Source organism: Petromyzon marinus, chromosome 85 (assembly GCF_048934315.1).
Source record: "Petromyzon marinus isolate PM22_M1 ecotype Great Lakes invasive population chromosome 85, UKy_Petmar_22M1.pri1.0, whole genome shotgun sequence".
NCBI classification, from domain to species: domain Eukaryota; kingdom Metazoa; phylum Chordata; class Hyperoartia; order Petromyzontiformes; family Petromyzontidae; genus Petromyzon; species Petromyzon marinus.
The window spans coordinates 525,394-549,349 of NC_133750.1; the positions used below are offsets into that span (position 1 = coordinate 525,394).

The 23,956-nt window shown below is 49.3% G+C and overlaps 1 protein-coding gene across 1 annotated transcript; it reads right to left on the reverse strand.

Annotated features, from left to right (window-relative positions):
- Positions 1-940: 940 nt before the first annotated feature.
- Positions 941-23,224, reverse strand: LOC116957745 (phosphatidylcholine:ceramide cholinephosphotransferase 1-like). Its single transcript, XM_032980079.2, has 8 exons — positions 23,095-23,224; positions 21,166-21,230; positions 20,392-20,698; positions 18,524-18,657; positions 13,042-13,159; positions 11,138-11,291; positions 8,321-8,487; positions 941-2,386 (listed from the first exon to the last, which is right to left on the reverse strand). The coding sequence occupies exons 2-8, from the start codon at positions 21,222-21,224 to the stop codon at positions 2,222-2,224; spliced, it is 1,104 nt and encodes a 367-aa protein (XP_032835970.1). The 5' UTR covers positions 21,225-21,230; positions 23,095-23,224; the 3' UTR covers positions 941-2,221.
- Positions 23,225-23,956: the final 732 nt, after the last annotated feature.

Below are 23,956 nucleotides of genomic sequence, written 5' to 3' on the forward strand. Positions count from 1 at the left end.
TGTGCTAGGACCAGGCGCTCAAAATACTTCATTACCACAGATGTAACGGCGACCGGTCTGTAATCATTTAGTCCTGTTGGCCTTAGCTTTTTGGGCACAGGGATGATGGTGGAGGACTTGAGACAGGCTGGTACATGGCATGTCTCCAGGGAGGTGTTATAGAGGCTATCCACATATACAAACACAGAGACAATTTCAACCGAGAAGATGGATTCTGGCTTAGCAATCATTTGAAGGATTTAATAAACCATTTCTGGTCTTGATTGTTCACGCTTACGGTGGCTTTCAGACCACATCCATTATTTTCTTCTCCCCCCTCCTCTTTTCCGAACATCGCTCTCCGTGGTGCTAACGTAAAAAAAAAACCCGCCACTTTTTTCAAATTTTCTTGCCGTGGTTTTCACACCTGATGATTGCTTGTGTTGCAGTCGAAACGTCGTGAGAATTATTGTTTTATATTTTTTTACTTTATTTTGTTTCCCTTCTACGTGACTTTACCGAAATAACCAAGAATATAGTAAATTTGTATTTATTTTCCCCCGTGTCCCACACTCAGCCTCACACTTCTAGCCCCACCCACTTCCCCCGCCCCCAGCCTCACGTCCTCTTCCCCTAGTGCTCACGCAGCCACCCCCCCCACCTCTCTCTCTCTCTCCCCCCTTTCTTACCTATATAACCTCTTGCCACGGCAGCTCTCTCGCCTACTTCAGCATTTCCTTGCTGTGGTTGTTCCACCTGATGAAGATCGCTTGTGTTGCGATCGAAACGTCGTGATTTGTTTTATTTGATTTTATTTCTACCTACGTGACTTTACTGAAAGAAACAAAAAGTATGGATTCCTGCAGTCACAAAAGCTTCAAATCAAGATTCAACTCCTGCGCTCACTACGCATCTCCCCGATTTCTCAATCACCACCATGCAGGATGCACACACACTCCACTGACAATGTCACTTTTTATTAAACATCATCACCACCATCATCATCAACACTGCTATTATCACGTCGTATAAACAGGTACTAAAATGTAATCGGTAGCAGGGCTGCATTTACAAGAGCGAGGAATCCGAGAGATGCACAACCTACTTGCTGTACTGCAGTGTGCACGACATTGTAAACGTCATCACCATAATTTCCACCAACGACATAATCAACATTGCTCACCTTTTCACCGATATTGGCTTCATCACATTTAACATCACCACAACGGCAATTCTCATCACCAACCACCTTCAGGTTAGGGGCTGGGGCTACAGTCAATGTTAGGGCACCAGAGTCAGTGTTAGGGCGAGAAACGGTGCTACAACTAAGAGTCATGGTTAGGTTAGTGTCATGGTTAGGGGAAGGTCTAGTGTTAAGGACTATGGTTAGGGATAGCGCAATGGTTAGGGCTAGAGTCAGTGTTAGGTCTAGGGGCAGTGATAGGTCTAGACTCTAGACAGTGATAGGACAAGACAACGATGGGGCTACATACAGTGATAGGGCTAGAGTAGTGATAGGGCTAGACATTGGATAGGGCTAGAATCATGGTTAGGGCTAAGCCTAGTGTTCGTGTCAGGGGTAGTGTGAGGGTTTAGCCATAGCACTAACAAAGACCCCCCCATAAAGCCTGAACATACTGTTGAGGCAAGTGCTGTTAGTGAGCAGCACCTATGAAGGCCGGCACTGCACACAATGAGGTGGGTGGCCAACACCAAAGCCAGCTAACTTGATCTCCCCAGTGGCGATGATTTTTATGCACTGCACCAAGTACTCATTTGAGGCCGAGTCGACTTAGGGGAGGCCCAGGACTGGTTCAAATAATCGTCACTGGTGTTGCCTGTGAGCGGTAATCGAACTTGGGCCACAGGGTTCTTCGTGTAGCGTAGCGCTAACCGCTACTACACTACCGCTCCCCACGGCTCAGTGCTTTGGCTAAACCCCATACAATATGGTGCAATGGGTTCAGACACAGCACTGACAGACACAGCCACCTCAGTGTCTCTTCCCCGTGTCCCCCTCACGGAAGACGCATCCCCTCCTCCCCGCGTCTCCCCTCCTACCTGTCTCCCCCCTCCCCGTGTCACCTCCCCCTCGCCGCATCCCCACGTCTCCCACACTCCCTGTATCTCCACTCCTCCCCATGTCTCCCCCTCCTCCCGGCATCTCCCCTCCCCATGTTTCCCCCTTCTCCCTGCGTCTGCCCCCACCTCCCCGTGTCTCACGCATCTCCCCCTGCATGCCTCACGCCATCTCTACCCTCGTGTACCTCCCTCTCCTCCCCGCGTTCAGCATGGGCAGGGAGAAGCGCAGGGGAACACTGGTAGAGACGTTCCCCTCCAGTATGAGGAAAATGCGGAACCACCAAAGCTTCCTGAACCAGTTCCCAGACCCTCGCGACTTGAGATCCTAAAACGCGGTGAGAATGAGAGGGGAGGGGAGGGAGAAGAGATCGACGAGATGTTAACTACCTTGCCTGGTATGCAGGAGTCCTAGGTTCTATCCCGACCAGGTCCCCTGCTGTATATTTGAAGTTTGCGTATCTCTCGGTCCCAGTCGTTGCATGGATTTTTCTCTGGGTCATCCAGTTTTTTTCCCCTCCACATTTGAAGTCGATGTCTCAACGAGTTTAGAGTATTTAGTTGGATGCGAAAAATTTGCACGTGATGATAAGCCACTTCGTTGAGCTATCATTTGAGATAGCCAGGTCGCTTCTGAAAAAGAGCTGTAGCTCAGTGGGTCTTACCTGGTAAAATGTAGTTGGTTAATAGACTGTGAATGAGAGACCGACAGTGCGAGTGTGAGCTAGTCGTGCTCCACGATTCAATTACTGCTCACGTTCAACGCCCATGACGATTATCTGAAAAGGTCCTGGGCCTCCCCTAGATTGGCTCAGCCTAAAATGAGCACCTGGTGCGGTGTGTAAACATCGCCACTAGAGAGACAAAGGCGGCCGGGCATGGTGTTCGCCACCCACCCCTTCGTGTGCCGTGCCGGCCTTCATAGGTGCTGCTCCCTAACAACACTTGCCCCAAGAGGCTGTTAAAGCTATACGGGGGATCATTGTCTTTGTGCGAGTGGCTATGCGAGTGGCTATGCGAGGGGTTGGGTCATGAAGCCCACATTCTCAGCCACCACATGCCCAAGCAACTTCTGTTTCGCCGGATGGAGAGGACTAAACGAGCACGGCATTGGCTAGAGAAGATGTTGAGCTGATGCAGTACAGGAGGATGTGGAGCTGATTGGACTTCCCGAAGACCGGTAGCAGCAGTGTCCAGATCTGCTTCATTGGAGGAGGCTCATAAAGGATGCTACTGGGCAGTTGGAGGCAATCGCCATCCAACAACAGCGGAGGGCAGAGGAGCGACGCTCACAACAACGAGCGGAGTGCCGGATGGCTAAAACACAGCAGGTTGGCACAGTAGAGGGCACAGGTGGTGTACAGTGAGGGAAAAAAGTATTTGATCCCCTGCTGATTTTGTATGTTTTCCCACTGACAAAGAAATGATCAGTCTATAATTTTAATGGTAGTTTTATTTGAACAGTGCGAGACAGAATAACAACAAAATCCAGAAAAACGCATGTCAAAAAAGTTATAAATTGATTTGCATTTTAATGAGGGAAATAAGTATTTGACCCATCTGCAAAACACGAATAAGTACTTGGTGGCAAAACCCTTGTTGGCAATCACAGAGGTCAGACATTTCTTGTAGTTGGCCACCAGGTTTGCACACATCTCAGGAGGGATTTTGTCCCACTCCTCTTTGCAGATCTTCTCCAAGTCATTAAGGTTTCAAGGCTGACGTTTGGCAACTCGAACCTTCAGCTCCCTCCACAGATTTTCTATGGGATTAAGGTCTGGAGACTGGCTAGGCCACTCCAGGACCTTAATGTGCTTCTTCTTGAGCCACTCCTTTGTTGCCTTAGCCGTGTGTTTTGGGTCATTGTCATGCTGGAATACCCATCCACGACCCATGTTCAATGCCCTGGCTGAGGGAAGGAGGTTCTCACCCAAGATTTGACGGTACATGGCCCCGTCCATCGTCCCTTTGATGCGGTGAAGTTGTCCTCTCCCCTTAGCAGAAAAATACCCCCAAAGCATGTTTCCACCTCCATGTTTGACGGTGGGGATGGTGTTCTTGGGGTCATAGGCAGCATTCCTCCTCCTCCAAACACGGCGAGTTGAGTTGATGCCAAAGAGCTCCATTTTGGTCTCATCTGACCACAACACTTTCACCCAGTTGTCCTCTGAATCATTCAGATGTTCATTGTCAAACTTCAGACGGGCATGTATATGTGCCTTCCTGAGCAGGGGGACCTTGCGGGCACTGCAGGATTTAAGTCCTTCACGGCGTAGTGTGTTACCAATTGTTTTCTTGGTAACTATGGTCCCAGCTGCCTTGAGATCATTGACAATATCCTCCCGTGTAGTTCTGGGCTGATTCCTCACTGTTCTCATGATCATTGCAACTCCACGAGGTGAGATCTTGCATGGAGCCCCAGGCCGAGGGAGATTGACAGTCCTTTTGTGTTTCTTCCATTTGCGCATAATCGCACCAACTGTTGTCACCTCACCAAGCTGCTTGGCAATGGTCTAGTAGCTCATTCCAGCCTTGTGTAGGTCTACAATCTTGTCCCTGACATCCTTGGAGAGCTCTTTGGTCTTGGCCATGGTGGAGAGTTTTGAATCTGATTGATTGCTTCTATGGACAGGTGTCTTTTATACAGGTAACAAGCTGAGATTAGGAGCACTCCCTTTAAGAGTGTGCTCCTAATCTCAGCTCATTACCTGTATAAAAGACACATGGGAGCCAGAAATCTTTCTGATTGAGAGGGGGTCAGATTTTATTTCCCTCATTAAAATGCAAATCAATTTATAACATTTTTGACATGCGTTTTTCTGGATTTTTTTTGTTATTCGGTCTCTCACTGTTCAAATAACCCTACCATTAAAATAATAGACTGATCATTTCTTTGTCAGTGGGCAAACGTACAAAATCAGCAGGGGATCAAATACTTTTTTTCCCTCACTGTATCTACCGGCCATTTCAGTCAACGCATGGCACACGCGGGTCTGCGGTAACGTCCTACCAAAAGTGAGCCTTCCACACCTCGTGTGACGGCCTCAAAGGTACACCTAGCCGGGCACAAGTGCCGTGGTGACATCACCTCCACTTAGTGGGCGAACAGACGGTGCTGCTGTTGTGCGAGTGGCAAAAACAATCCCCTACCCTCCTCGGCCGGTAACACAGTGGTGGCTTCGAGCTATGGAAGGATGATAGGATGAGAGTCAAACCCTGACCAGGATTTGAACTTGCATTCCAGCCTCCTGGGAGCCAAGCACTCGAATGTGCCAGTGGCGTATGCCTAAAAAAATTGCCTTAAGGCAGGATTGGTTTTCAGTGCATGAGGTTAAAACAACCCCCTACCTCCCCGGTGGTGCCGCGCGGTAACGCTATGGTGGCTGTGAGCAACACCATTGGGAGGGGGGGGGGAGGAGGTTGATTCCAATCGGCTGTTCCCCTCACGGCGATCGTAGCCACCACAGCGCCAATGGGGGGTTCTGGGTGGCTGTAAGGGGCTGGTGACCCCTTCACCGCTTAACCACGGGGGAACCGAGACCAACTGAAGCCTGTGCCAGAGGCCCCAGGGGCACAGGCGTCTATGACATACCCTGGCCAAACCCCATCCGCCTGGACTTGTTGGAATACAGGAGGCGTCTGGTGGACCAGCTCTGGCTCGAGTCATCATGAGGGGTGAGTAGCTCTTCTTCTGAACAAAAGAATGAAGGGGGCGTGGGAGCGTCGCGGTGAGGTATGGGAAGCTGTGAGTACCATGATATTATGGGCTCGTCTCCCCTTTAAAAAAGGAGGCCAGAAATGGTGGTGGTGGTGGTGGCTTACGCCACCACAGAAGATTAACATCAATGGAGGGATGCATGCAAGGCTGATGAGTCAGATGCCTTCTATGACCTCCTGTCACAGGTGCTAGCTAAAGTGGCCCCTCGGGATAGTCATCCTGTTGGGTGACTTTAATGCCCGAGAGGGTCATGATGCAGGAACCTGGGATAGAGCGATTGAGAAGCATGGGCCAGTTCAGCTCAATAACAACAGGAGGAGGCTGAATTTCGATTTACAATTTCAACCGAGAAGATGGATTCTGGCTTAGTAATCATTGGAAAGATGTTTTAAACCATTTCGGTTCTTAATTGTATTTTACGGTGACCTTCAGACCGCATCTCTTTCGCTGGCATTGCCTCTTAATACCTCTCACACCACGGTTAATGGTATGGTTTATAACATGGAGTATAACAGCACATCGTGGCTATTTCTCCCCCCTCCTCCATTCCGAGCATAGATGGACTCGTCCGTCTGAACAAAGCTCATCGCTTTCCGTGGTGCTAACGTTGGAAAGAAAAAAACACCACCTATTTTTTCGCCATATGGCATTGTAATGTATAACGACTTATTGTTAGTAGCTCAGCTGATTGGAGAGTATATAGAGTTTATTGATAACATTGATGTAGTTGATATTTTAGTTTTTTTTATTAGTTTACTATATGGTATTCATTATATAGTGTAGTGTATACCCAGTTACTTTATGTTAATAGCTCAACTTATTGAAGAATATATTGAGTACATTTATTATATTGATGTAATTTATACATAGTTTTTTCACATCGGTTTATTGTATGATAGTTGGGTAGTTGCAGTCCTTTAGCGTCCATATACTAAATGCCTCTGTTGATATGTAAACTTTCACTTTAACATAGCTATTTCCGTGACCAGTCACATGCTAATCCCTCACATTAACATCATGCTAATCTCCCAGTTACATGCTAATTTCTGACTTTAACACCCTGCTGATCCAACACTTTAACACCACTATTTCAATGCTAAATTCTCCTGTTTGATATGTAAACACCTTTGTCAAGGCGCTTTACTTCTCCCACCTAGCTTAAAAGACGCTGCGAATCTTAGCAGCGTTCATTGAAGCGCTGTCGTCCCGACAGTTCTGTTCCTTCACCTGAAGAAGGCTACTTGTGTTGTGGCCGAAACGTCGTGAGAATTTTATTGTCTTATTTTGTTTGATTGTTTTAGTCTCATTCTACGTGACTTTATGGAAAGAACCAAGAAGAGGAGGAGGCTGCTCGACTTCTGTGCAGCCCATGTGCTTGTAATCATGAACACGCTGTTCCAGCATCTGCTGGACTACATAGTGATGGAACAGATAATGCAGGCCCATGTCCCAGACATCACGACCTACCGTGGAGCTGATCTGCCCACTATCGGCTTGTCGTCTGTAAGGTGCGCCTGCCATTCTTCAACTTAGGTGGTGGGCATTCATATAAAACCTAACTCAAGCCCATAGTGGCCTGCTGATGAAAGTTGCAGGTGGGAATTTCATCATCGCATGCAGCTGGGGTTGGCATCGTCCCCCATGACTGGTTGAATGAGTGAATGATTGGTTGAATATATGAATGGTCGAGTGAGTATATGAATGAATGGTTCAGTTTGTGACTTAATGGTTGAGTGAGTAAATTAATGGTTGAGTGAGTATATGAATGAACTATAGGGCATATGAATGAACTATAGGGCATGTGAATGGTTGAGTGAGCTGATGAATGCACGGTTGAGTGAGTATATGAATGGAAGATTGAGTGACCAACATGAATGAATAGTTGAGTATAATGAATGAATGGTTAAGTGAGTATATAAATGAATGGTTGAGTGAGCATGTTAATGACCGGATCAATGAGCATGTGAATTACTGGTTCAGTGAGCATATAATTGAATGGTCCAGTGAGTATGTAAATTAACAATTCAGTGAGTATATGGCCAGTTGAGTTAGTATATGGCATAGTCAGCATATAAATGACCGGTTCAGGGAGTATATGAATGAACGGTGGAGTGGGCATATGAACCAGTGGTCAAGTGAGTATATGGACGAATGGTCGAGTCAGTATATGAATGAACGCTTCAGTGAGTCTATGAATAAATGATTGAGTATATGAATGAACGGTTCAGTGAGTATATGAATGGATGGTTGAATGAGTACATGAATGAACGGTTCAGTGAGTATATGATTGAACGGTTGAGCGAGTGTGTGAATGGTTGAGTAAGTTTTCAAACAGTTGAGTATATGAATGAATAGTTGACGTGAACAGGTGAATGACTTGTTCAGTGAGTATCTGAATGGTTGAGTGACTTTATGATTGAACGTTTGAGTGAGCATGAATGGTTCAGTGAGTTTATAAAGGAATAGTCAAGTGAGCATATGAATGAATGGTCGAGTGACTTTATAAATGAACAGTTGAGTGTGTGAATGAGTGGGAGAACTCACGGTCGTGCTGGCCATGCTGTGGTAGGTGTAATGCAGGCGCGTCGTCACGTAGTACGCGGCCAGCACGTCGATGCTGTAGTGGTCGTGCGCTGCCAAGATAGCCACTATGCCGCTCGCCGCCAGCAGGAAACAGAGAACCCGGTACCAAAGCCAGCGTCGGGGGGAATCTGGAGGGTCAATGCACTGCTCACTTACTCACAGTCGCTCATTCACTCACTCGTACTCACACACTCACCCATCTACACACTCGCCCAAACACTCACTCACTTGCTGACTCAGGTACACACTCGCTCGCTCACACACTCACCCATGTACACACTCACTGACTCACACATGTACACACTCGCTCACTTCACCATGTGCACACTCGCTCACTCACCCATGTGCACACTCGCTCACTCACTCATGTACACTTGCTCATTCATGAACAACACTCACTCACTTACTTGCTCACCCACTCGTTCACTCACCCACTCGTTCACTCATCCACTTGTTCACTCAATCTTCATAATTTCATTGCATTTCACACTTGAGAGGCCCTCAATGTTCAGCTGCATGATTCTCTGCGACGGACCAACAATTACATTACTTTGGCCATGAGAAGGACCTATTAAACTGTTTCTTTTCATCCGAGATGCCTTAGTGGGGCATTCGGGCGCCAATTAGATGACAGTTCGTTGTACTTTCACACGTAGCAGGGCAGGGAAGTCAGCGAGCAGGTTGTCATCTTCTCACTCGCTCACTCATTCACTCACTCGCTCACTCACTCGCTCACTCATTCACTCACTCGCTCACTCATTCACTCACTCGCTCACTCATTTACTCAACCACACATACACACTCAGTGCTTCATGTACACACTCGCTTACTCATTCACTCACTCGCTCACTCATTCACTCACTCGCTCACTCATTCACTCACTCGCTCACTCATTCACTCAACCACAGATACACACTCAGTGGTTCATGTACAGACTCGCTCACTCACTCATTCACTCAACGACACATACACACTCAGTGCTTCATATACACACTCGCTCACTCATTCACTCACTCACCCACTCATTCACTCAGCCACACATACACACTGAGTGGTTAATGTACACACTCGTTAACTCATTCACTCAATCGCCCACTCATTCACTCAACCACACATACTCAGTGCTTCATGTACACACTCGCTCACTCATTCACTCACTCACTCACTCATTCACTCAACCACACATACACACGCAGTGCTTCATGTATACACTCGCTCACTCATTCACTCACTCACCCACTCATTCACTCAACCAGACATACACACTGAGTGGTTCATATACACACTCACTCACTCACCCACTCATTCACTCAACCACACATACACACGCAGTGCTTCATGTATACACTCGCTCACTCATTCACTCACTCGCCCACTCATTCACTCAACCACACATACACACTGAGTGGTTCATGTACACACTCGCTCACTCATTCACTCACTCACCCACTCATTCACTCAAACACACATACACACTCAGCGCTTCATGTATACACTCGCTCACTCATTCACTCACCCACTCATTCACTCAACCACACATACTCAGTGCTTCATGTACACACTCGCTCACGCATTCACTCACTCACTCATTCACTCAACCACACATACACACTCAGCGCTTCATGTATACACTCGCTCACTCATTCACTCACCCACTCATTCACTCAACCACACATACTCAGTGCTTCATGTACACACTCGCTCACTCATTCACTCACTCACCCACTCATTCACTCAACCACACATACACACTCAGTGCTTCATGTATACACTCGCTCACTCATTCACTCACCCACTCATTCACTCAACCACACATACTCAGTGCTTCATGTACACACTCGCTCACTCATTCACTCACTCACCCACTCATTCACTCAACCACACATACACACTCAGTGCTTCATGTATACACTCGCTCACTCATTCACTCAACCACACATACACACTCAGTGCTTCATGTACACACTCGCTCACTCATTCACTCACTCACTCATTCACTCAATCACACATACACACGCAGTGCTTCATGTATACACTCGCTCACTCATTCACTCACTCACCCACTCATTCACTCAACTACACATACACACTGAGTAGTTCATGTACACACTCGCTCACTCATTCACTCACTCACCCACTCATTCACTCAACCAGACATACACACTGAGTGCTTCATGTACACACTCGCTCACTCATTCACTCACTCGCCCACTCATTCACTCAACCACACATACACACTGAGTAGTTCATGTACACAATCGCTCACTCATTCACTCACTCACCCACTCATTCACTCAACCAGACATACACACTGAGTGGTTCATGTACACACTCGCTCACTCATTCACTCACTCACCCACTCATTCACTCAGCCACACATACACACTGAGTGGTTCATGTATACACTCGCTCACTCATTCACTCACCCACTCATTCACTCAATCACACATACACACTGAGTGCTTCATGTACACACTCGCTCACTCATTCACTCACTCGCCCACTCAACCACACATACACACTGAGTAGTTCATGTACACACTCACTCACTCATTCACTCACTCATCCACTCATTCACTCAACCACACGTACACACCGAGTGCTTCATGTACACACTCGCTCACTCATTCACTCACTCATCCACTCATTCACTCAACCACACATACACACGAAGTGCTTCATTTACACACTCGCTCACTCACATACAGTATGCGTGAGCGTTTATCTGTATGAGTGAGTGAGTGTATCTTTGTATGAGTGAATGAGTGAGCGACTCACACTCCTGGGCGAAAAGGCAGGTGAGGGTGAGCACTACGGTGTGCCCACTATAGAGGTAGTCCCCACATAGAGTGTGCGCGCCCGTGAGGCTGAGTCCACCGCCCGCGATCAGCTTCATCACGCGCCTCATCTGCAGCTCCACGTCGCCCAGCACCTAGGCGCATACACAATTACAGAGATTCAGTCACTCACTCATTCCCTGACCCACTCCAGCACACAGTCAGCCAGTCAGCCACTCATGCGCTCACTCACCCACTCACCAAGCAAGTCACCAACTCATTCACGCACTCAGTCACACACCCACTCACTCAGCCAGTCACCCACCTACTCACCCACTATATCACCATCTCAATCACTCACTCAGCCACTCAATCACTCACTAACTCACTCACCCATCCACTCACTCAGCCAGTCACCCACCCACTCACTCAACCACTGACTCACTCACTCAACCACTCATCTATCCACTCTCTCACAAAGCCAGCCACCCATTCATTCACGCATTGTCACTCACCCACTCACTTCGTCACCCACTAAATTACAAACTCACTCACTGACTCACAGCTAGTCACTCACTCATTCACTCACCCACTCACTCACTAAGCTAGTCACTCACCCACCCACTCAGCCAGTCATCCACCTACTCAGCCACCCACTCACTCAATTACCCTCTCAATTATTCACTCAGCCACTCAATGACTCACTCACCCACTCATTCATTCAACCATTCAATCACTCACTCAGCCAGTTATCCACTCACTCACACCCTCAAGCACACACTCACTCAGCCAGTCAGCCACTCAGTCACTCACTCACCCACTCACCTCATCTACTCATTCACGCACTCAGTCACTCCCTCACCCTCTCAATCACTCACTCAACCAGAAACCCAATGACACTCACTCAACTAGTCACGCGCTCAGACACGCGCTCAGTCACATGCTCAGTCACCCGCTCACCCACTCACTCACTCAGCCAGTCACCCATTCACACACTCAGCCTGACACTCATCCACTCACTCAACCAGTCACCCACTCAGTCACCCGCTCAGTCACGCGTTCAGTCATGTGCTCAGTCACCCGCTCACCCACTCGCTCACTCAGCCAGTCACTCATTCACACACTCAGCCACACACTCATCCAGTCACCCACCCGCTCACTCAGTTAGTCACCCACTCACTCCGCCAGACATCCACTCACTCAGCCAGTCACTCACCCACGCCGTCACTCACTCTCTCACTAACCAACTCGCTCACTCACCCCCAAAGGCAAAGATCCCCAATATAGCCTTAACAGACTGTTGGAAAGCACCTATGAAGGCCGGCACGGCACAAGAGGGAGTGGGAAGCCAACACCATGCCCGGCCACCTTTGTATCCCCAGTGGTCATGTTTACACACCCCACCAGGTACTCATTTGAGGCGAGTCGACCAGGGGCTAAGGCCCAAGACCAGATCAAATAATCCCCACTGATGTTGGCCATGAACAGGAATCGAACTAAGCACTAACTGTTGCGCTACCGCTCCCCACTCAGTGGTGAGGTGAGTGCTTATGTGAGTGGTGGTATGAGTGAGTGGTGAGGTGAGTGTGTGGGCGAGTGTGTGAGTGGGTGAGTGAGTAGGTGATTGTGTGAGTGGGCGAGTGTGTGTGGGTGTGTGTAGGTGTGTATGAGTAGGTGAGTAGGTGAGCATGTGAGTGAGCGTGTGAGTGAGCGTGTGAGTGGGTGAGTGTGTGAATGCGTGCGTGCGTGCTCGCTAACAGCACTTGCCCCAACAGTCTGTTAAGGCTATACGGGGGGATCATCTTTGTCTTTGTGGGCGAGTGCTTGAGTGCGAGCGTGTGTGGGTGTGTGGGTGAGTGGGTGAGTGGGTGAGTGGCTGAGTGAGCGAGTGGCAAGGTGACACACCTTTGGGCTGCAGTGGAAGTGCCGTCCAGGCACGGGGAGGGTGGTGATGTACATGGTGACGCAGCGGTACAGGTACAGCGTGCCGATAATAAAGAAGTAGCGACGGCCGATGATAGACCTCAAACGCACGCAGAAACACAAAGACCACCACCCCCTATATAACCAGTCATCTCACAGATTAATCTTGGAACAATAACAGATACCAATGAGGCAGTTTCCATACTATCACGTTGTCTTGCTGCGACAATTTTAACTTGCGTACTTTATTTATTCAAGGGATGCCATGGTGGCTAAGATATGTTGTCTTCCACCTCTGGTTTGCAGGAGGTCGTGGGATGGATCCTAAACCCTGACAATGCCTGTTGTATATTTGGAGTCTGCATCTTTCTCCCCGTGGTCACGTGGATTTTTCTCCGGGCCCTCCAGTTTTACCCCTCCACATTTAGAATCAACGTCTGTACGAGTTTAGAATATTGGCTACTGCTATATATCTCCACGTGATAAGCCACTACACTGAGCTATCATTTGTGGCCATGTTGCGTCTTAAAGAGCTACATAGCTCAGTGGGCCTTACCTCGTAAAATAAAAAAGGGTTCAGTTTATAGTTTATAGCCTCACCAGACTGTACGGATAAGTGATTTAGCAAGTAGCAGCACCTATGAACGCCAGCACTCTGGCACACAAGGGGGTGGGTGGCCAGCACCACGCCCGGCCGCCTTTGTTTCCCCAGTGGTGATGTCTACACATCACCCCGTGGTACTCATTTGAAGCCAAGTCGACCTAGGGGAGGACCAGGTACAGGTTCAAATAATCATCACCAGTGGTGTTGGTGGTGGTAGCCATGAGTGGGATCGAATTCAGGTCGCCGAGTTCGAAGAGCAGTGTGAACCACTACACTACCGCTCCTCACTCAGAAACACACACGGGCACTGCCCAGTTATTGTGTAGGAGTCTATAGTGTAGTCTATAGAGTACTCGTATGTGAGACAGGCCCACTGCGTATGTAGTTTATAGTGTAGTCTATAGCGTAGTAGTCTATAGTGTAGCAGTCTATCAGTATACCTGTGGGTGAAACAGGCCCACTGCATGAACCACATGGAGACTAGGATGGCGCCGATGATCTCGCAGGCAGAGAAGGCCCACTCCACATGGTTTATAGTGTAGTAGTCTATAGTGTAGTCTAAAGTAGTCTAGAGCGCAGTAGTCTATCGCGCAGTAGTCTGTAGGGCAGCCTCCTCAGCCTATCCACTGCATCCAGCATCATCTCCAGCCATCCAGACACAGTCTTGCCACTGGCTACAGATGAGCTTGGGACGAGAAAGTGAGGTCGAAGCTGCGAAACTCTCCCCCAACTTAAATAAAAATGGAAATCACAAGTAATGACATCATCATCATCATCCAAAGTCCCTTGGTCGAGGGGCGAGCGATGAAGCAACAGGCGTGGATGCACTGTGAGCTGTAGCCGTGGACCCACACAAGAGCAGCTCAGGTTATCGGGTCGCATTTCACTCGACTGAAGCGGCAGCAGAACTCGGCATCAGCCCTTAGCATCTGAGCAGCCCCATTCAGGATCACACCGCTCACCTCCCCAGCACGAGGGAGCGGCTAGAAAAGGTGCCCGATTCATTGTCTGCTTCACGTTACCCTGGCCAGCCCACCACAACTGAAAGGATCCCACCTCAGTGGTCGAACAAAAAAAAATGTAAAGTGACACCACCACTTAATATTGGTTCTTGGAATGTGCGCACACTTATGGACACAGCTGGCCCAAACAGACCTGAACATGCCAAATACAAAATTGACATTGCCGCCCTAAGTGAGACCCGGCTAGCTGACACAGGACAGATTGCAGAAGTTGGAGCCAGCTATACCTAGCTTCTTTTGTAGTGGGCGTGGAAAAAGAGGAGAGACGCGACGTTGGTGTTGGTTTTGCAGTAAAATCTAACCTGCTCAACCGACTTTCAAGCTTGCCCAAGGGTATAAACGCCCGTTTGATGACCCTGAAGCTCCAACTACCAGGCAAAACGCAGGTCACCATCATCAGTGCCGGATGCACCAACCGTGACTAACCCTGATGAGGTCAAAAACAAGTTCTCACCAGACCTGGAGACTGCAATTGCTGCTGTACCCAGCAAAGAGAAACGCATCGATCTCAGCGACTTCAGTGCCCGAGTTGGAACTGACCATCAGTTACGGAATGGGATCATAGATGCACGTGGTTTTGGCAAACGCAACAGCAATGGCCTTTTGCTACGAAGGACACGTGCTGTGCAATGACCCACTGATCCCAAACAATTTCTTCTACCAAACCGCAAGAACACACAACATGAATGCACCTATGGCCAAAACATTGGCGCTTGATTGACTCTGTACGTCAGGAGGAGAGAGACAGGCATGACGTCTAAGTGACAAAGACCATGTGTGGTGCAGAATGCTGGACAGATCAGACGCAATTATCTCTAAGCTCAACGTGCGGATCAAACCTCCCAGACGTCCACAATGCCACCAATCTTCTAAGCACCTCAACATCTCTCGGCTGAAAAAGGAGAGCATCCTGCGGAACTTTGCTGAAGCCCCAGACCACTGCTCGGAGTCCCTAAGTATTTGACTCTGGTGATGCTGAGGCCGATAGGACAGCTCTCAAGAAATCTGCTGCACTCGACGGTGCTTGCAACAGTTGGTGCTGCCACAATGAGACACCAACACTGGTTCAGTTAAATTGATGCAGAGATTCAGGCACTCCTTGATGAGAAACATCGCCTGCACAGAGCCTGCCTGAATGACAGCAGCGCGGAGTCCAAGAAAACCGCATTTCTCAACATCCGCAGGACTGTCCAGCTCAAGCTTAGAGCTATGCGTGATGCTTGGCTCAGTCAGAAAGTAGAGGAGATACAATCATATGCCAACAGCAACACAAAGCGATGTACTCGAATCAAGTCTATGGCCCACAACCCCCAGGAACCTCACCTATCCTGAGTGCAGATGGAACCACACTGCTTACAGAAAGACAAAAAATCCTTGGCAGATGGGCCAAACACAACTCAGTCCTCAATCAGCCTTCATCCCTAAATAAAGACGTGTTCAAGAGTCTGCCTCACGTTGAAATGAACCTGTCACTTGCAGATCCACCCACTTTGAAGGAAACCAAAAAAAAGCCATCAGTCTCCTCTCATCGGGAAAAGCTGAGCTGATGCAATACCAGCGGAAGTCTACAAGGCAGGAGGGCCTTCGTTGGTTGAGAAGCTAACCAACCTCTTCCAGTCATTGTGGAGACAAGAAGCTGTCTCTCAGGAGTTCAAGGATAACTCGATTATCCACCTCTACACGAGCAAGGGCAATCGCCAAGCCTTTGATAATCAGAAGCATTTCCTTGCTGTCAATGGTGGGGAAATCTTTTCAAGAATCCTCCTAAATAATCTAACAGAAAACCTAGACCAACGCCTGCTGCCCAAGAGCCAGTGTGGCTTCAGAAAAAAGCCGTGGAACCACTGACATGGTGTTTGCAGCCCGTCAACTCCAAAGAAAAATGCCAAGAGCAAAGCTCTGACCTGTAACTGACCTCTGTCAACCTGAGAAAGGCTTTCGACACAGTCAGCCACAAGAGCCTCTAGAAGATCACAGCGAAGATTCGATGCCCAGACAAATATATCACCGTGATGCGGCAGTTGAACGATGACATGAAGGCAAGTGTGCAAGATCACCAAGAGTCCTCTGAACAGTTTTCAGTCACAAATGGAGTGAAGCAAGGCGTTGTTCTAGCATCAACCCTGTTCAGCACGATGTTCTCCACCACACTGCAAGATGCCTCCCCAAATGACCACACTGGGATCCGCTTCATCTACCTCTATGACGGGTGCTGTTCAACCTGTAAAGGATGCAAGCCAAAACAAAGGTGCAGGAGGTGACTATTCGAGACCTTTTGTTCGCCGATGATTGCGTACTAGCTGCCGGCGCGCATGCCAACCTGCAGGCCCTCAAAGACTAGTTCTCAGCTGCATACGACAACTTCGACCTCACAATCAGCACAAAGAAGACTGGAGTAAACGTAACAACCTGCCCCCGGTAATCCTTACGTGGACCCAACCATCTCTGTGAAAGGTCAGAAACAACTGTAGAAAAGTTAACCTACCTTTGGGACCACTCTGTCACGTGCTGTTCACATTCATGATGAAATAAACAAGGATCACCAAGGCTAGTGCAGACTTTGGCCATCTGCGAGATTCCGTGTGGAAAAGGACAGTCATCAAGCTGGCCACCAAAACTGAAGGTTTACCAGGCAGTCATACCAACGACATGCCAGGAAACTCAATCACTTTCACCTAAACTGCTTGAGGAAACTCCTGAGGATCAAGTGGCAGGACAGAAACCCAAACAATGAAGTCCTCAGCCGTGCTGACATGCTGAGCATTCCCACACACCTTATGAAGCACAGCTCAGATGGGCCGGCCATGTGACCAGGATGCCTGCCACCCGTCTCCCGAAGCGGATCTTCTTTGGAGAGCTGAAGAATGGGAAGCGAGCACAAGGTAGGCCGAAAAAACGCTTCAAAGACACCCTGAAGGTCTCCCTCAAGAGCTTTAACATAGATCAAAAGTCATGAGCAAAGCCTTGCTCATGATCGTCCGACCTGGCGAAACCTCGCCTGGGATGGTGCTACCACCTCTACAATGAGCAGGACCTAAGATGCCACGGTGAAGAGACAACAGCGCAAGACGCGTATCAAGAGACCTGTCCCCCAGCAGGCTACTACCAACATATCATGCCCAGTGTCCTACAGAGTGTCCTGGGCTCAGATTAGCCTCTCCAGCCATCCGCGCACTCACTGTACCCCAGACTCATCCCAATGAAGCGTGTCATGGTCACCATCAACCTTTGACGGACGAACAAGGAGACCTGTGGGTGAGGCAGGCCCACTGCGTGAACCACATGAAGACTAGGATGACACTGTTGATATCACAGACAGAGAAGGCCGACTACACGCAGTCTATAGTATATTAGTCTAGAGTGTGTGTAGTAGTCTATAGTGTAGTCTATTGTGTAGGAGTCTATAAATCTTGACTTAAAAGCTTTCGTGATCGCAGGAATTCATATTCTTTGGGTCTTTCGGTAAAGTCACATAGATAGGTTCAAAGAAAATAACAAAAAAATTGGACGTTTCAATCGCAACACAAGCGGTCGTCTTCAGGCAACGCCTTTGCCCCAAAGAATAGGAGTCTATAGTTTAGTCTATCGTGTAGTAGTCTATTGTGCAGTAGTCTATAGTGTGGTAGTTTAAAGTGTAGGAGGCTATAGTGTAGGAGGCTATAGTGTAGGAGTCTATTGTGTAGTAGTCTATCGTGTATGAGTCTATAGTGTACCCATGGGTGAGAGAGGCCCACTGTATGAACCACATGGAGACCAGCATGACACCGTTGATCTCGAAGACAGAGAAGGCCAACTCCACATGGTCTATTTTATAGTAATCTATAGTAGTCTAGTGTACCTGTGGGTGAGACACGCCCACTGTATGAACCACATGGAGACCAGGATGACGCCGTTGATCTCGCAGACAGAGAATGCCCACTTCACACGGTCGACGCGGTCAAAGAAGACATCGGGCAGCGGAGGGGACACCTCCTGGGGGACAGCGAGAGAAAGAGCGAGCTATTTACTCGCCGACTCACCATTTAGTCGCTGACTCACCATTCACTCGCCGACTCACCACCAGCAACATACTCACCATCCAAAACCAACATCCGCCATTCGCCACTAAGTGGCGGTGGTGTCACCAGGGCACCTGTGCCAGATCAGGTGCACTTTTGAGGCCACGTGACGTGTCGAAGGCTCGCTGCTGACAGGAGGTGGTCGCGGGACAGACCCATCAGGTGCCACGGGCTAACTGACTGAGATGAGTGGCCGATGCACTGGCTGCGTCCCCTGCTGTGCCAACTTGCTGTGTTTTAGCTGCCCTGCGTTCTGCTCATTGTTGTAAGCGTCACTCTTCTGCCTTCCGTTGTTGTTGGAGGCTATGAGTGTGTGAGGTGCCAGGCTATGAGTGTGAGTACGTGGGGTGTCAGGCTATGAGCGAGTGTGTGGGGTGCCAGGCTATGAGCGAGTGTGTGGGGTGCCAGGTCATGAGCGAGTGTGTGGGGTGTCAGGCTATGAGTGTGTGTGTGGGGTGTCAGGCTATGAGTGTGTGGGGTGTCAGGCTATGAGTGAGTGTGTGGGGTGTCACGCTATGAGTGTGTGGGGTGCCAGGCTATGAGTGAGTGTGTGGGGTGCCAGGTCATGAGTGAGTGTGTGGGGTGCCAGGCTATGAGCGAGTGTGTGGGGTGCCAGGCTATGAGTGAGTGTGTGGGGTGCCAGGCTATGAGTGAGTGTGTGGGGTGCCAGGCTATGAGTGAGTGTGTGGGGTGTCAGGCTATGAGTGAGTGTGTGGGGTGTCAGGCTATGAGCGAGTGTGTGGGGTGTCAGGCTATGAGCGAGTGTGTGGGGTGCCAGGCTATGAGTGAGTGGGGTGTCAGGCTATGAGTGAGTGTGTGGGGTGCCAAGTCATGAGTGAGTGAGTGGGGTGTCAGGCTATGAGTGTGTGGGGTGTCAGGCTATGAGTGAGTGTGTGGGGTGTCAGGCTATGAGCGAGTGTGTGGGGTGCCAGGCTATGAGTGAGTGTGTGGGGTGCCAGGCTATGAGTGAGTGGGGTGTCAGGCTATGAGTGAGTGTGTGGGGTGCCAAGTCATGAGTGAGTGAGTGGGGTGTCAGGCTATGAGTGTGTGGGGTGTCAGGCTATGAGTGAGTGTGTGGGGTGCCAGGTCATGAGTGAGTGTGTGGGGTGCCAGGCTATGAGTGAGTGTGTGGGGTGCCAGGCTATGAGTGAGTGTGTGGGGTGCCAGGCTATGAGTGAGTATGTGGGGTGCCAGGCTATGAGCGAGTGTGTGGGGTGTCAGGCTATGAGTGAGTGTGTGGGGTGCCAGGCTATGAGTGAGTATGTGGGGTGCCAGGCTATGAGTGAGTGTGTGGGGTGCCAGGCTATGAGTGAGTGTGTGGGGTGCCAGGCTATGAGCGAGTGTGTGGGGTGTCAGGCTATGAGTGAGTGTGTGGGGTGCCAGGCTATGAGTGAGTATGTGGGGTGCCAGGCTATGAGTGAGTGTGTGGGGTGCCAGGCTATGAGTGAGTATGTGGGGTGCCAGGCTATGAGTGAGTGTGTGGGGTGCCAGGCTATGAGTGAGTATGTGGGGTGCCAGGCTATGAGTGAGTGTGTGGGGTGCCAGGCTATGAGTGAGTGAGTGGGGTGCCAGGCTATGAGCGAGTGTGTGAGGTGCCAGGCTATGAGTGAGTGTGTGGGGTGCCAGGCTATGTGCACGAGCCCCCCACCATGTCCGGCACGCGCTCGTGCACTACAGCGATGGCCACGCTGGTGGCCACGAGCGCGGACACGGCGTAGACGAAGGCAGCTGCCGTCTTCCTCCACTCGGGGGGCAGCGTGGAGCCCGCGGGGGGTCCCCCGCCCCCCCCTGCTCCTCCCACCACAGAGAGAGGGAGGAGGAGGGGGGGGCCCCCGGGGGCCGGGGGAGGCGAGGGGGGGGGCCCCCCGGGGGCTCCGTGATGGAGGGCCGCGGGGTCGCAGGGCGAAGGAGAAGGCAGCGAGAGGTCGGCGACGAAGTCGGCGGAGACGCGGGAGCTGTGTGGGCGACGTCATTGTCATCAGCATCGTTATCATCGTCATAGTGATCATCATAGTGATCCTCGTCAACAGCATCGTCGTCAACAGCATCGTCATCGGAATAGTCGTCATGGTTATAATCAGCATCGTTGTCATAGTGATCATGGTCATCATCAGCACTGTCATCAGAATCGTCATTATCGACACCATCATCAGCATCGTCGTCACCATTGTCATTATTAGCAGTCATCAGCAAAGTCAGCATCGTCAGTATCATTGTCAGCAGCGTCATCATCAGCATTCTTATAATCATCATCAACATCGTGATCAACATCGTCATCATCGTCAACATCGTCGTCATCAGCATTAGACGAGGGAGATAATATCTCACCATCATATATCTATCTCTGTGCGAGTTTGTTTGTCTGTGTGTCTCTGTGCAAGTCTGGGCAAGCATGCGAGTCTCGTTGTGAGTCTCATCTCACCTTCTCACTCCGTGTTCCCCTCTGCCTCCTCCTTTCATCCCATTGCGGTGCCCGTCCATTGTGACCTGCACAGGGATCACCGCTCCCAGTCACTCAACACTCACTCATACACACACTCACTCATTCTCACTTATACACACACTCACTCATTCTCACTTATACACACACTCACTTATACACTCACTCATAAAACAACAACAACCGCTATTCGCCACTAAGTGGCGGTGACGTCACCACGACGCTTGTGCCAGGCCATGTGCACCTTGAGGCCGCGTGAAGTGTCGAACGCCCGCTGGCAGGAGGTCACGGGGCAGACCCAGCAGGTGCCACGGGTCGACTGACTGAGATGACTGGCTGGTGCACCACCTGTGCCCCCTACTGTGCCAACCTGCTGTGCTTTAGCCACCCGGCGCTCCCCTCGTTGTTGTGAACGTCGCTCTTCCACCCTCCATTGTTGGAGGGCGATTGCCTCCAACTGCCCAGTAGCATCCTTCACGAGCCTCCTCCACAGAGGCCGATCTTGACACCGCTGGTACCAGTCATCGGCAAGTCCGCTGAGCTCCACGTTCTCCTGTACCACATCACTCCATCTCTTCTCTAGCCCGTGCCGTGCATGTTTAGCCCCCTCAATCCGGTTGCTTTGGCATATGGTGGCTGGGCATGCAGGCTCCATGACCCATCCAATGCAGCCTTGCCTGCCGGAGGAGTTCGCTGATGGGAAATGTGTCCAGATCATTCAAGGATTTGTGAGCTCCTGATCCGGAGTGACACCTCTGCTGTCAAACCAGAATTGGTCATGAGCACACTGCCCAGGTATGGAAACCTCTCCACTCTCTCCACAACTGCCCCATCATTCACAGGGAGTTGAGTGTTTCACGACACGAAATAAACACGCAGGTGCCTGCTAACTTTCGTGGGGTTGACGGTAACATCCCGACACATCGAGTTCGTCTTTGATACTTCCCCAACAGATGTTACCTCAGCCAGCTATGTACAAGAGATAGCTACTTCCTCTAAAATCAAGGAACTCGCTCACTCATTTTCCCACTCACTCATCCACTTACACACTCACTCATCCACTCACCCACTCATCTACTCACTCACCCACTCACTCACCTACCTACCCACACACTCACCCGCCCACTCACCCACTCACCAGCCCACTCACTCAATCCCCCACTCAAATCTGTCGTGTTCACGACTCGTAAACCTATACAGATTGAATCTTGACTTAAAAGCTTTCGCGACTGCAGGAATTCATATTTTTTTGGGTCTTTCGGTGAAGTCACGTAGATAGGTTCAAATTAATAAAAATAAAATAAACAAAAACTACGTTTCGATAACACAAGCGATCGTCATCAGGAGGAAAACAGAGTGGAGAAGCTGATAACATATCCGCACTACGCCCTATAATCACATATACCTATACCGACTACATATTCTAAACACAATGCGTGGCAATGTCTATCTGAACTAGATATTTAAATTCGGCACTTGCGCTGAGCCCTTATACTTATATGCACTACGTTAAAGCTACGTGTACCAAAGCAAACCATACATTATAATTGCACATTCTAATTTAGTCTACCTATTAAAATCGGACTTGGAATTTATAACGTATATACGTAATAAATTACAATCGCTTATACTTATGATGATGATGATTGCGAACCGCATTCGCAATGCCGCCGTGCTCAGGCGCCCCACCGCCGGGGAGTGCACTAGACAAGGCCGAGGCTTCGGCCTAAACCCCTCGGTCTCCTTTGGAGCCCGACAACCGCGGGGAGCCCGGGGGACATTCGGAGAGCGAAGCTACAGATGGAGCCGCCGCGGCAGCGAGACGTTGAAGCGCGAAGGAAGAAAGCCCCCTGAGGGTGGCAGACAGAGGGGAAACGGCGGAAGAAGCACACCGAGGAGAGAGCCACCCACCTCCACCAACCACCGGGGCCCCCAAACTCTCAATGCAAAGCGAAGGCCCCCTCGCAAGACGCCTCCCTGGGAATCGATTCCATGTGCGGGTTGAGCGCCTACGATTCCGTGACTCGCGGATCGATTCTCTTCCTGCTCCGACTTATTTTCGTAGCGCGTGGTTCAGAGTTCATAAATTTTGATTTAAAGCTTTCGTGACCGCAGTAATTCATATTCTTAGCTGTTTCGGTAAAGTCACGTTGAAGGGAAACAATAAAATAATAAAATATATATAAAACAATTAAAAAATTATCACGACGTTTCGACCATAACACAAACGGTCGTCATCAGGTGTGGTCGAAACGTCGTGAGAATTTTTATTGTTTTATATATTTTTTTATTATTTTATTGTTTCCCTTCAACGTGACTTTACCGAAAGAGCTAAGAATATCATAGTTTCATTTATTTGGTATAGCCCTGTGAGCCATTCGGCTCTTGAATCGGGTGCAACCGCAACAAACAAACAACACGAACAAGAAAACATCTTCTTTGGTTCTTTCGGTAAAGTCACGTAGAATGATAATAAAATAATAAATTGATAAAATAAAATAACACAATAATATTCTCACGACGTTTCGGCCACAACACAAACGTCGTGAGAATATTATTGTGTTATTTTATTTTATCAATTTATTATTTTATTATCATTCTACGTGACTTTACCGAAAGAACCAAAGAAGATGAATCATTGCAGTCACGAAAGCTTTAAATCGAAAAAGAAAACATCTTAAAGTGACTTTGTGTGACTGTGCAAACAGAAAATCCATGGGAGGAAAAAAAACATCAAAAATATTCCTGAAATAGCACCTTAGGAGAGGCACAC